Raw genomic sequence first — 13,685 nt, 5'->3', positions numbered from 1 at the left:
TCTAAGCTGTGTGTTTTAAGGGGTGGGGGCAGAAAATCATGTTACCATTTATATGTTGCTATTTGGATGAACTATTAGAGCGCCCAGCATCATCTTACCGGGACTTACGCTTGTTACAATCCAACACTTTGAGCACGGACGCGCTCTCGCTCTCTCTCTCTCTCTCTCTCTCTCTCTCTCTCTCTCTCTCTCTCTCTCTCTCTCTCTCTCTCTCTCTCTCTCTCTCTCTCTCACTCACACACATACACAGTCAGTCCTCTTAAACATCTTTCATGGTGTTTTTTTATTAAAACATTCGCAGATAGGAAACGCCAACGGTAAGCAACAAGAAGATAACCTTTTTCATTTAATACACCCTTAAATCGGTGTGACGCTCATGTAAGGATATACAATAGCGGTTATTCACAAACAATCACAACAATAAACAACAAAGTGCACTCACATGCTGCTTAATCAAAGCACGCAAGAAACAGTAAGAAGAACTATAATCACATTAAAAAAATAACACATCGCTAAATGGGCAGTTCAGACCAGACGCGCTCTCTCTCTCTAGCTCTCTCTCACACACTGCTGCTGTAGAGGCAGTTTAGTAAAAGATTTTTTTTATCAAATACTCCAAATCTCCACCCTCCATAATTACAATTAATAATTTTAGCTAACTAGCTAAACAAGATGTCAACACAAATCCACAAATCTTCCGCTATTTCATTCATTCATTCATTGACGATGATAACGTGATGTGATTGGCCTGATGCCAACAAGTTCATGGCTTCCCTTGACACTGTCCTGACCAATCACAGGGGAGCAGTGTCGTGACAATAGCGTCACCTGATTGGTTAATCATTCTTTTTTTTTTCTATCAAGGTACGCCAACTCAGCCTGGCCTCCTCACAGACACAGGGTGCAGTACCATGTTTTCAACGCTCATTCACCATGTCACTTTTATAGGGGCGCTGTTTTACACATCATAAAACGCTCAGTAATGAATGAAGAGAGACGATGAGGAGATGACAGAAGGATTACGTAAACTGTGAAAACAAAAGTGTTTATTAAATGACGATTCTATTCTGAAAAAGTGAGGAAGCCTGGCTTCCCTTGGCCTCCGCAAGAAAACGCCACTGGAGATCGCAGAATATATTTTATTTGAAAAATAAAAATGACATGACAAAGCACTGGTATGCAGTTTACCATCATTCATGAATTCAGTGTGAGGGGGAAATGTTATTTGACTACTTACTTAAATGGCTTCCGGTGTCAATGACAGTTTGCAACTCCTCAACTTTTCTCAGCAAGTTACGACAATGCTGCGTCATCTCACAAAGGAGGATGTCTTTTTCTTCCTCCAGTCTACTCACAAGCATCACCTGGTCAAACATCTTTCTTTTGACATCTAATCCAATCCCAGCTGTAGACAAAACATAAAAATGGAAACAAGTAACAGTTTACGCTGATTACAAACTGATCCCTTCTCTTGTAATCATAATGCAACTTCAAACCGCTGTCAATGTAAGAGTAATCTTTAAGAGTTCAACTGTGTTTAAGGGGGGAAAAATTGTCAGGTCTGACCATTTGGTTCTTCCTCCCAGGGCCAGATGTAGCCTCCTCTTCCACTGGTTGCCTCCTCAGGGTCAATTTTCTGGTCCGATGAACTGTTGTACAGTGAGATGGCTTCTGTCAGGTTGTCTTTAAGTGTGGATATCCGCCGTCTTTCCCTAAGTTTTTGGGTACTATTGCCTGCAACATGAGTGTGCAAGAAAACATATCCATAACGATCACGTCAACCTTATTGATATGAAAATCTTCTTCACTGACATGATGTGGAGGAGACAGGGGAATCCTCAAATGGTGTAGGTCATTTTGGAGCTAACATTATACAGACCGTTACGAGAATGTAGATCTTTCCTCCTCTGCTGCAAACTGAGAAACTCTATTTTGCTCTGCTGTTTCTCCAGGCTTCCTTTACCTTTGCCTAAGATGGAAAATTATGTTCTTCTTGTTACCCTGAACATGCCCTTGAAAAGGCCCTTTAATCATCTGCTTTCATCACCTATAGTTGCGTTAGCATCTAACTCATTTGCATATTGTACGCGCATTCATGAAAATGTGGCTTACGAACACGTGCATCTGCTTGCTTTTCCATCCATGTGTTATGTGCATTAAGAATGACTTTTTCTTAAAGACGTTTACCCAGCTGTACCATTAAAACATGAGGTGTCACAATACAACAAATGTGAATGTATGCAAATAAACTGTTTACATCAACTTAATTCCCATCATACCGTATGCGCATCAAGAGTTAATTCACCCCCCTCTAGCGAATCAATTATCTATGCGCATTAGAAATTATTATGTGTATTTCACGGGTTTCCAACCGGGATTTCTTATTTGAATAGTTCCAATGCGCATTAAAAGGTTGGATGGAAAAGCAACTATTGACTGGTTATCAGCATTGTTGTCGTACCTCTTAGTGCCCACTCTTTCACATCTGTCACCCACTGGTCTTGTGTTTCTGGTGTGCAGTTCAGCTGTGCCATCAGTTCATTGAGTTTTTGTTCCTCTATCTGTTTTTTCTGTACCACCTACAAAAAGAATAGCAATCCACAAAAAAATAACAATAAATAACCAAAAAGACACTACATGAACATAATGCAACATATTCTGACTAGAACGTTATTTCGGTTAGGATTTTTGTGTAGACCTGTGATATCGTTGGTTGAGTGTGATGTGCAAGGTTTCTGTTTTCCTCTGGTTCCACCCAAGCACATGTATAGTGATTATGTCCATCCTGGCTGTAAAGCAATTCAAACACATATTTACACAACTAAAACTAATTACAATGCTATTTCTTGGACATGAGGTACAGCTGTTGTTTGGCCAAACTTGTGTACAGTAGATCCCTAGGCTACCTGTGGGTGATGGTCTGTAGGACTGAATAATGAAACCATGGAGAATAGTGAACTGATTGTGTGATGTTTTTTGGGCTGTGATCAAGTGTAAGCTACTGAAACAGCAGATATTGGGTGTACAGATGGAGGGTTCCCCTGTTCATTTTTTCATGTTCTACACGATAATACTTACCAGCTTTTGTCATGTACTTGGTAGTCAAAGCCACCTTGGAGAGGAAGCTATTTACTTGTTCCAGCTATGAAAATTGAAAGAGCGCAACACTGGTATAAACTCAAAACCTATTGTATCCATTAGTATTAATTGATTCATTACACATGCAGTATATATCAGAGACCATTGTACCTCTTCACCAAGGGTATCACCCGCTCCAGTTTGGTATTTCCCACTCCATTTTATCTGCAACATGTTGTGAAAATTAAACACAATTATGCAAATGGTGAAATGGAAATGTCTGTGTAATATATGGGTGTTGCTTACTTCACACTTTGCAGAGTGGGCTTTGGCGTGGAGCACCGAAAGTAGCGGCTTCATGTTGAGGAGCCGCCCAAACTCCCTAAACTGGCCCGCCACCCGCTGCAGATAGGGCCAGTATCTACACATCTGATCAGTGCAAAAACATTTACGCTATGGCGGCTTGCCAGGTCCTGCTGTAGATAAAGTGGGTAGGCGAATACTTTGCCACGGTACATATTGAGTCCCCTCAAGAAAAAGCCATGCCGGCACACAGCGATCTCCATGCCTTCCTCATCTAGGCGATCACTAGCTTTTTTTGACACTGGTGGCTCTTCCAGGTGTCTAAAACACAATTACACAAACAAAGGAAACAGACATCTTGCAATATATGCAGACATACATTTAATAGACAAAATATTACACCTATTGACATGTTCGTTATTGCAAATATCCTCACATGCTATCTACTCAGTGCATTTTATCTGCATTTGTTGAAGTTAAAACTGAACATTAGAATGGAGAAGAAAGTTAGTGTAATTGACTTTGGACAGAATTGGCTTTCTGCAGTAAAATTTAAGAAGTACAATCATAATTGTACATAACCAGCAAGAAAGCCTGAATACATAATGCTTTAAATCAATGTTTAGGCTGCTGATGGTGGGGTGAGGCTGTTTTAACAGCACACTTTTCCCTCTGATAATATCTAGAATTCCACAGCCTTGTTCATAACTCCATGACCCCTATGTACCCAAACATTAAATGGGTACTATCAGCAGGAAAACATGGCATGCTACAAAGCTTGAGTCATCTCAAACTGACAAAAGAACCTGAGATGTGGTGGACATTAAGGAGGTGCAGCTGGCACAACCAGAAGCAACTGTGTGTTGTGGTACATGTAATAATAATATAGACTAAAGTGAAAAGTGAAGACAAAAGTGATATGATAATAGTTTGGCTGGTGAATGTGTACATTTCATTCAGTCTTACCACTCTCATGCCATCATTGTCAGGAGCAAAGAAGAGACCTTCATAGAAGGACTTATCACCAGTTCTAAAAAAAAAGGGGGGGGGGTTGAATACAATGAATAGAAGAACCTTTAGTTTGGGTATATCTCTAACTTTATATTCCCTTTCATATTCATACTTTTTTGCATTGATGTGCAGTATGGGACTATACAAACCCTTTTGATTTGTTGAAGCGATAAGCCTTCCTATTTCCATCTACCGACACAGCCACCATGTTCGGAGTGCAAGCTGGGCACTGCATTATGTCATCCTTTCTCAAATTTTGTCGAGCTCCGATCTCCGATATTGAATATATACTGACGAAACTTAGGTGAAATATATCTCGGCAGATTTTACCAATCTGTAAGAGATGCAAAGGGGGTAAAAAGTTGCATTTTTGACATTATACATACATATCTATTCTGCTCTTATAAGGCTACTGCTAATACATTGCACATTTATATTTATTTATTTATATTACTGTCTACGGCACTGTATGTCTTACTGCACCGCCTGTCTATATTTTTTTACAGTCTATGGTCTATACCATATAATACTAACCTTCCTTTGCAGTTTCTTCAACTAATACTGCCTTTGCTCCTCTCCTTTTGTGCTCGTTTTATCTTCGTGATATTTGTGAAATGGCTGTAGCACTCCCTGTGGTAGCCAGTGTTAGCTGGTTTGACTAACTGGTTTGTAGGTTCATGGCTTTGTAACTTGTATGCCTGTACTGCCTCTTCTGCTATAATACTTTCTCTGCACTCAAGCTCTTTACACAGAAACACTGATTTAATGAATTTGTCCCAGCTTGTGTCTGTGAAGGGAATGGTGGGTCCACTTCCCTCAATGCAGCACTTCATGTTTTGCCATTTATACCCAGTAAACGTGTGCGGGAAAAAAAAGTATTGTCTGGCTCGTTTTTATGACGTTGTGTTTCCAATCAATTCAGATCAAATGTGTGAAATCAGAACGGTGTATTTATTAAAGATTACAATTAAATGATATGACGTCGTATGACAAAAGATGTACATGAAATAAAAAAAACAGTAAGAATGGATAATGTTACCTCTACATTCACATTTTCACATCAAACTGAACATGTAGCATAAAAGTGGGTAAAATGAGTTAGCGGAGCGCGCCAATGTGTTGACAAACGCATCACCAACACCGACACTTTCCCCGGCCCGAACTCCATCTTGATGACAACAACAATTCTCCGATGGTGAGAGGCTGACGGACAACCAAAGCGTATACCTAGAAGTTAGTATACTTGGTACTTCTATACTCTTTGGCTGTCCGTTATAAAAACATGAATTTATGGACATGTTTGCTTTTCGAAATTTAGTTTAGAAATAGCGGAGGCATTTTAGTACACGTGGAATATAATTTCTTCTAAATTCAAATTGCCAACATTTCCTTAGATTTTCCATTTCATGAAGAATCTTACAAATTAAATACTCGGAAGAATATCACAAACGTTATATGGCTGAGTATTATTATTAAAATGTATTTTAATTTCTTTATAGCGCCTCAAAGCTCCTGAAAACTCTGGAAGTTGATGCGTCATGGCGGTAGTCTGTGGTTGCTGAGCAACAGTGTTTGCGTCCAGAAGACGAGTAGTAAGTTACTTCAGTGATATATTTCCAGGTAAGTCTGTTGTCAAATGAACAAGCTTTTAGTAATAACATTTGAAATAGGTGACTGATACCGTGTTTTGACTGACTGATTGATTGATTGATTGTTTTTGACTGATTGATTGATTGATTGTTTTTGACTGTCTGACTGATATCAAAATCATATCCGGAGTATCTCCAAATACTAAGCCAGAATTCTTATATTCCTCAGATCTGTCATTCAATAATATTGAAGTGATTGAAGGACTGGACTCTCTTGTGAAACTGCAGAACCTGCACATCCTCTCTATTGGAAACAAAAGCATTGCTCAAATGGATAACGTTAATGTAAGCCAACTATATTTTAGATGATACAATTTTAGAAAACGCTGGATTAGCGGGGTAAAGTTAGTTTTGTTTTCGATATTCCCCAGACATTCGCTGAAAAATGACAATACCTCCTAAACGACTTGGCCAAAAATTATTTAAACCCTATTGCCGCTAAAAAGGCAAGGATAACAATGTTTCACAAGCTTAATTTTCCGTATTTTCGCTCTATATAATAAGCACTGCCCCTCAAAAGCCGCCGCAATGTGAGTTTCGCCGGGAAAACTCGCTCTTGACGGAGATGCGAGTAAGGGACCGTGGGGAAAGTGTACTTTTTCTTCGTTTTTAAGGAAAACGCAGAGTGTGTGTTTTTGTAATAGCTTTTTGATTTTAAAAGGCCTATTGACATGAGACCAGTGCAGCTCGGTAGGGGGTCTCAGTGGGCATCTTTAACAACCTCTACTTTCACCCCTACTGGCTGAAATGGGTATTGCATGTCCAAAATTAACATTCTTTTTGTAATAGCTTTGTCCAGCAGTGAGACAGAGACATCAAACTAGTGTCATTAAGTAGAGGAGGACAGGGGACAACTTTCACAACCTCTATTTTTACCCCTACTGCTCTACTTTCACCCCTACTGGCTGAAATGGGTATTGCATGTCCAAAATGAACATTCTTTTTGTAATAGCTTTGTCCAGCAGTGAGACAGAGACATCAAACTAGTGTCATTAAGTAAAGGAGGACAGGGGACAACTTTCACAACCTCTATTTTTACCCCTACTGCTCTACTTTCACCCCTACTGGCTGAAATGGGTATCGCATGTCCAAAATTAACATTCTTTTTGTAATAGCTTTGTCCAGCAGTGAGACAGACACATCTAACCAGTGTCATTAAGTAGAGGAGGACAGGGGACAACTTTCACAACCTCTATTTTTTAGTACAATTTCACCGCTAGATGGGAGAAATTCCTACACAATGTCCCTAAGTGCATTCATGTTATATTATCTGCAAGTAGAGTTTTGTAAAATATATGAGATTCGAATTACACATACAAGTGCACATTCACAACATTTAAACGTGCTTCTTTTTCACAAGTGAGGGATAGCTAACATTTATCCTAATGTTCTGTTCATAATTCATATTTTTTGCACCTACATATAACTGCCGTTGCAAAGTATCGAGATGCTGTAGAAGAATGGCTAAACAAAGAGCTCCAGGAGAAGGAGGAGCTTCAACAACCCAAGGTAACCAACATCACCATGCCATCCATCTCATTCAAGTACAAGAACACTGATCTTAAATGCTCGAGGTTTAATAAGTCAGATTTACACTACAGTGTTTGAAACGCTGCACTGTATTAAAATCTTCGTTCTACTGGACATACAAACTTAATATATACTCTTCTTGAGAGTAGTGAATAAATATTGCTTCCTTCTTTCACAGGACGCATTCATGAACCATGCACCTTCACTTTTCGACAGCATATTTGCTGAGGATCCTTATGCAGAGAAACTGGCTCTCATCCCGGGAATTAAAGAACTGCGCGATTCATATCCTTATAATGAATAGCAAAATATACAAATCAAACCACAAATGAAAGCAATACTTTATAATACACTCTTAAACATAGGGTTCTTTTTTTGGTATTCATGGAGCTTTCTTTTCTTTAGATTAGATTTTTTTTTTCAGATAAAAAAGGGTTCTTTTAAGAACTGTTTCCTGAAAGGTTCTTTGGGGAATGAAAAATGGTTCTTCTATGGCATCACTGCAAAAACAAACAAAAAAACAACAAACCTATTATGTTTTTTTTACATTGTCAACTCCATTATTGTGTAATATTGCTGTTTGAGCATGAAAAACGTCTGCAAAGTTAAAAAGCACAAAGTCATTCCAAAGGGAGTTATTCTTGAGTTTTCTCCCGGGAACAAACACGTCACAATATTTCCCGCCCAAGACATACGCAATATAAAGGGGCGGGGCCTAGTTGAGTTAGTTAGTAGTGCGTTGAAACTCATGGTTATTGTTAAGGGCTGCACATTTCCCAAACACGCTCAAAGCAGTTTTAAAAAGAGGAGCTATTATGGAAATATTATACTTTAGAATAAAATATTTAAGTGCAAACTGAATGTAATGTTTTCTGACACTGAATTGCAATTTAAATTTAAAGGGTTAGTTCACCCAAATATGAAAATTCTGTCAGTAATTACTCACCCTCATGTTGTTCCAACCCCGTAAGACTTTCGTTCATCTTCGGAACATAAATTAAGATATTTTTAATTAAATCTGAGTGCTGGATCACTTCTCCACAGGCTTATGGACACTATAACTTGCTGGCCCAGAAAATGTATTAAAGACGTTGTTAATGTAGTCCAAGTGACTCCAGTGGCTCAATCTTAAGTTTATAAAGCGACAAGAATACTTTTTGTGCGCAAAAACAAACAAAAATAACGACTTTATTCCACTTTTCATTTCCTTCTCTCTGGGCCGTAGCGCGTCTGTGTTGCACGTCACCACGTATCATACACATGACCACGTAGTTCAATGAGTCTGTGTTTCCCAAAACTATGGTTCCAACAAACATTCGCTAACAGTATCGCAAACTTGTGTGGTCAGATCAACAGCTCTCGATATAGAAGCAGAGTTTTTTGTTAAAATATCATGTGGACTTATCCTTATCTTTAAGAGTGCAGATGAGGGAACAGCTGTTAAAAAGGACTAATCAATTTACCTTGACAATCCATTTACATTTAAGAGCAAAATGGAACCTCTATGTGTGCAGTTATCGATCCTTGAGAATGATTTTGCTCGGCTTGTTCAGAGAACGGCTATCATGATATCCTTTTTTAGCTGTTGCCCTGAGGGAGTGGCTGACAATGAGCGCAAAGCAGTGCAAATAACAGCTGTCTTTGAAAACTACAGGAGACAGGTTGGTTTCTTCTCCCTCAGTCACACAAGGAAAAAGAGAACACCTGTTTCTGACCAGTTGAACACATCAAAACGCTCACAAATTAAATTCTGTTCTATTGCAGAAGATTGCGGAAATGCAACAGATCGCAGACACCGATCTTATTAAAGCTCACATCACTTCCTGCCATGAACAGGCTGACCAGCTCACTGGTGGACCAACTGCAGGTCAGAATAAAAATACTTATATTGTTAATGTAATATTAATTACGGAAATTTCACAAATATGCTTTTTTAAATTTTTTAAGGACATCTTCAAAGACTTTGAGAGGAACGTCTCAGACATGGTTGGAGGGTTCATTGAAAACGTACAAGGGATATATCCTTTATCCAACAAAGCAAAACAAAAATATTTTTATTTTATGGGTAATGCTTCTTTAACTCTGACACACATTCGCACTGATTCGAGACCTGGAGAACGGGTACAATGAACAACAGCTTGTGATTGCCTTGGCAACACTGGAGAAGGTGGTCAAAAGCGAGCTAGGGGAGCAAATACTGGATGATCTGGCAATGGTCAGTGGAAAACTGTCTTCATGATCACTTAATTTCTGTGTAATTATGAATAATTAAGAAGTCAAAATCCATCGTAACTACATGCCAGACACTTATTTTTAGTATTGACTGATCCTTCGTCCTCATTTCCTATGCTGCCCTGTAGCTCCTGGTAGATAAAGACACAGTGACCAATGCAGTCAGTGCTTCTCACGACACACACGTGCAGAAGATTGATAACAGGGAGGATGAGCTACTGGCACGGGTCAACAGCTGGATGAGCGGTCTGCTGAAATCGGTACTTGATTATAAACACACATCCTGTGAACTCCTTAACAATATTATTATATTATATTATATTATATTATATTATATTATATTATATTATATTATATTATATTATATTATATTATATTATATTATGTTGTAGCCTACCGTGCAGCTGTCCAGGATCAGAACGACTTTTTATTATTAAATAAAATATAAATCTTTTTTGTTTGTGTTAATAGATACACAATGATGACGTGAAGAGGAATCGCAAGCGCATCTCAGAGATCCAAAACTACATTCGTTCTGTAAAGTATGAGCTGGAGAACATGGCATGATCAGCAGAGATGGCGGATGGTAGACGGGAATAGGAGATTGAAGAGGATGATCGCAGGTAGGTAGATTGGGTAAGTCTTTAAGTCTTTAGAGTGAGTCTTGTGCGTCTATGTTGAGACGAGACCAGTGAACTGAAGGTGCAGTGGGTTTATAAAGGGAGTGGGTGATGAGGTGATGAGGTGCAGGGTCAGCTTGGGTTTTGTGCCTCCGCACTGCCTGTCAGGTGAGCCGTGTCCCATACCCTCTCGCTCTGCTCAAACCAGTGGTTGACAGCTGGAACCTCTGAGGGCTCACCTGACCAGGGAAAAAGCGGCATTTATATAGCGCTTTTAACAATGTAGACTGTTCCAAAATAGCTTTACATTGATAATAGGAAATTAAAGTAAAGTGTTTTGGCATTATAGCAACTCTAGAATAAAGTTATTGTCCAGCTAAAGTTAGTTTGATTGATTCACTTCCGACGCAACGATCATTAGTTATTAACTTAGGGGCCGCTAACACGACACCGTTTTAACAGAAAACTCTTAAGTTCTTTCTGCTCAAACTTCAAAAACACGAACCAGCGAGAACGACGATGGCATGCACATGCGTATTACGAGTTCAGTCTATAGGTATGTGCATTTGAATATATGTACGCAAGCGTGTAGTCCTTCCCTACAAATCAACCCTCAACATACTACTTGCCTGTCCTTAAAATTAATAATACAGAATTTGTATCGCTTCCACGTAGCCAAGCGAACCGTAATTATCCCGACAACGCTTTATCTGTAGATAGGTAAAGGGAGGGGAGGGAGGCCTTTACAGGGAAGAGACTAGTTGACATTTCAGGACTGCGCTGTTGTCACATCCAGGCGCAGGTCCTTCGTCAGGTCTGGATACGGCCTGGATCCGGCAGACTGCAGTAAACCTCGTGATAAACAGAAAGACTAATATTAGCATAGATGCCATTCTTCTTATGATTTAACGAGCACATCAGGATTTATGGGAAGTGTTCCCGGTTCCGTCTGATCTAATCTATGCAGCCTAACATTGAATTATAGAAGTCTATAATGTATTATGTGAATGCTAGGTCAAAGAGATGTGTCTTTAATCTGGCTTTGAACTGACAGAGTGTGTCTGCTTCCTGGACAATGTTAGGAAGACTGTTCCAAAGTTTTGGTGCTAAATAGGAAAAGGATCTACCGCCAGCAGTTCATTTTGATATTCTTGGTATTATCAACTGGCCGGAATTTTGAGATCGCAATAGACGTGAAGGACTATAATGCGTTAAGAGCTTGCTCAAGTACTGCGGCGCAAAACCAGTTAGTGCTTTGTAAGTAATCAGCAATATTTTAAAATGTATGCGATGTTTAATAGGGAGCCAATGCAGTGTTGACAGAACCGGGCTAATATGGTCATACTTCCTGGTTCTGTTAAGTACTCGAGCTGCTGCATTTTGAACTAGCTGTAGTTTGTTTATTAAGCGTTCAGGACAACCACCCAGTATAGCATTACAATAATCTAGCCTTGAGGTCATGAACGCATGAACTAACTGTTCCGCATTTGTCAATGAGAGCATATGGCGTAATTTAGATATATTTTTAAGATGGAAAAATGCAGTTTTACAGATACTAGACACGTGACTTTCAAATGAAAGATTGGTATCAAAGAGCACACCCAGGTTCCTAACCGACGACGAAGACTCAACAGAGCAGCCATCAAGTGTTAAGGCCCGTTCACACCAAGGACGATAACTATAAAGATAACGATGAAGATATAATTCTAAAAATCGTTCTCCATATTAAAGAATAACAGAGTTCACACCACAACTATAACGATAGTTGTAAATAGACACAGTCTCTATATGATGATATCTAGTTGAAAGAGGCTCTAGGTGAAGGGATTTATCTGACCTTGGTGACGTGAGACAGCTAGCAGACGGTCGGTTTAGCCAGTCTGACTGCTTCCTGACCTGAGCCCCAAGTCATGTTTGAGCTCTAAGACTATGAGCCATATTACTAGAGAGAAGAGCAGCACCATCCCAGGAGGGATGAATACCATCTCTTTTCAACAGGTCAGGTTTGCCCCAAAAACTTTTCCAATTGTCTATGAATTCTATATTATTTTGCGGACACCACTTAGACAGCCAACCGTTAAGCGAGCACAATCTACTAACTATCTCATCACTCCTGCGAACAGGAAGGGGGCCAGAGCAAATTACAGTCCTTGACATCGTACTTGCAAGTTCACACACCTCTTTAATATTAATTTTGGTGATCTCCGACTGGCGGAGTCAAACATCATTAGTGCCGACATGAATAATGATCTTAGAGAATTTACGATTAGCATTAGCCAGCACTTTTAAATTTGCTCTGATGTCAGGCGCTCTGGCTCCCGGCAAACATGTGACTATGGTGGCTGGTGTCTCTATTTTCACGTTCCGTGTAATAGAATCGCCAATAACTAGGGCACAATCATTCTCAGTGGGTGTTTCACTGAGCGGGGCAAATCGATTTGTTATGGTAATCGGAATGCAAGAGTGATTTTTTGATCCGCGACTAGAGCGATCCCTCACTGTCACCCATTTGCCCGGCTGTGCAGGCTCTACTTCAGCCAGAACTGACTCATGTAAAGAGTTCACTATGCTAGGCGCATCCAAAGCAGTATTTAAATCTCTAGCACTCTTACTATCCTCAATTAATGTTTGGATGCGTGTCTCTAATTATGAAATCTTCTCTGCCAACCTAACTGTCTCCTTACATTTATCACATATAAATCCTATATTGCCGACAGAGAAGGCTATGCTAAACATGTGACATGAAGTGCAGGTGACAATAACAGGACAAGACATTACTCACCGTTTTTGTTGACTGATTCTTACTCACCTGAGCTTTTTATGAACTCAAAGGCGCGGACGCGCGAGAGAAAAATAAATAAATAAAAATAGCTGAGCGCACGGGTGGCGCGTTAACAGGCTAGCGAATTACTAGCGTGTTGTGATAGTAGTACTAGTAATGGAAGCTAGCGATGTCAGGTTAATCTGAGATGTTGGGTAAGATGTATTTTAGTAGTATAATCAACTAGAAATTGTAGTAAATGATGGTTCAAAACAAAGAAATACGAGGCTTAAACGGAGCTTACAGCACCGAAGCAAACACACTCACAGCAGGCAGCGAGGCAGACATGAGCAATCGATCAGTGTGCCTCACCAAACCACTACAAAAAGCAGCCAGGCGAAGAAGAGGAAGAATTCGTTTAACTCGTTAAATCATCTAAATCGACAACATGTATGTTAGAACCTATACCAACTAAGCTACTGAAAGAGATGCTTCCAGAGG

The 13,685-nt window shown here is 39.6% G+C and overlaps 2 protein-coding genes across 2 annotated transcripts; one reads left to right on the top strand and one right to left on the bottom strand.

The window, feature by feature from the left end:
- Nucleotides 1–856: 856 nt before the first annotated feature.
- Nucleotides 857–3,702, bottom strand: LOC308699773 (uncharacterized protein). Its single transcript, XM_081380739.1, has 7 exons — nt 3,385–3,702; nt 3,250–3,303; nt 3,079–3,142; nt 2,699–2,789; nt 2,462–2,579; nt 1,567–1,969; nt 857–1,405 (listed from the first exon to the last, which is right to left on the bottom strand). The coding sequence occupies exons 1-5, from the start codon at nt 3,505–3,507 to the stop codon at nt 2,558–2,560; spliced, it is 354 nt and encodes a 117-aa protein (XP_081236865.1). The 5' UTR covers nt 3,508–3,702; the 3' UTR covers nt 857–1,405; nt 1,567–1,969; nt 2,462–2,557.
- Nucleotides 3,703–5,368: 1,666 nt separating this feature from the next.
- Nucleotides 5,369–10,370, top strand: LOC308696323 (dynein regulatory complex subunit 3-like; the record flags this gene model as incomplete). The annotated part of the gene is made up of 9 exons (XM_081374899.1): nt 5,369–5,390; nt 6,211–6,326; nt 7,482–7,550; nt 7,750–7,847; nt 9,154–9,232; nt 9,336–9,438; nt 9,680–9,786; nt 9,932–10,063; nt 10,275–10,370. 9 exons carry the CDS (start codon nt 5,369–5,371, stop codon nt 10,368–10,370), a joined length of 822 nt encoding a protein of 273 aa, XP_081231025.1.
- Nucleotides 10,371–13,685: the final 3,315 nt, after the last annotated feature.

Source organism: Scardinius erythrophthalmus (assembly GCF_964197995.2).
Source record: "Scardinius erythrophthalmus genome assembly, chromosome: 1".
Taxonomy (NCBI): domain Eukaryota; kingdom Metazoa; phylum Chordata; class Actinopteri; order Cypriniformes; family Leuciscidae; genus Scardinius; species Scardinius erythrophthalmus.
This window is presented reverse-complemented; position numbering and strand designations above follow the sequence as displayed.

Excerpts from the sequence above, each read along its gene's own strand:
- LOC308699773 (XM_081380739.1), bottom strand. The coding sequence starts at position 3,507 with ATGTGTAGATACTGGCCCTATCTGCAGCGGGTGGCGGGCCAGTTTAGG. Across the intron at positions 3,304-3,384 it reads CCCACTCTGCAAAGTGTGAA|ATAAAATGGAGTGGGAAATA; the intron begins GTAAGCAACACC and ends AACATGTTGCAG. Across the intron at positions 2,790-3,078 it reads CAAGTACATGACAAAAGCTG|CCAGGATGGACATAATCACT; the intron begins GTAAGTATTATC and ends ATTGCTTTACAG.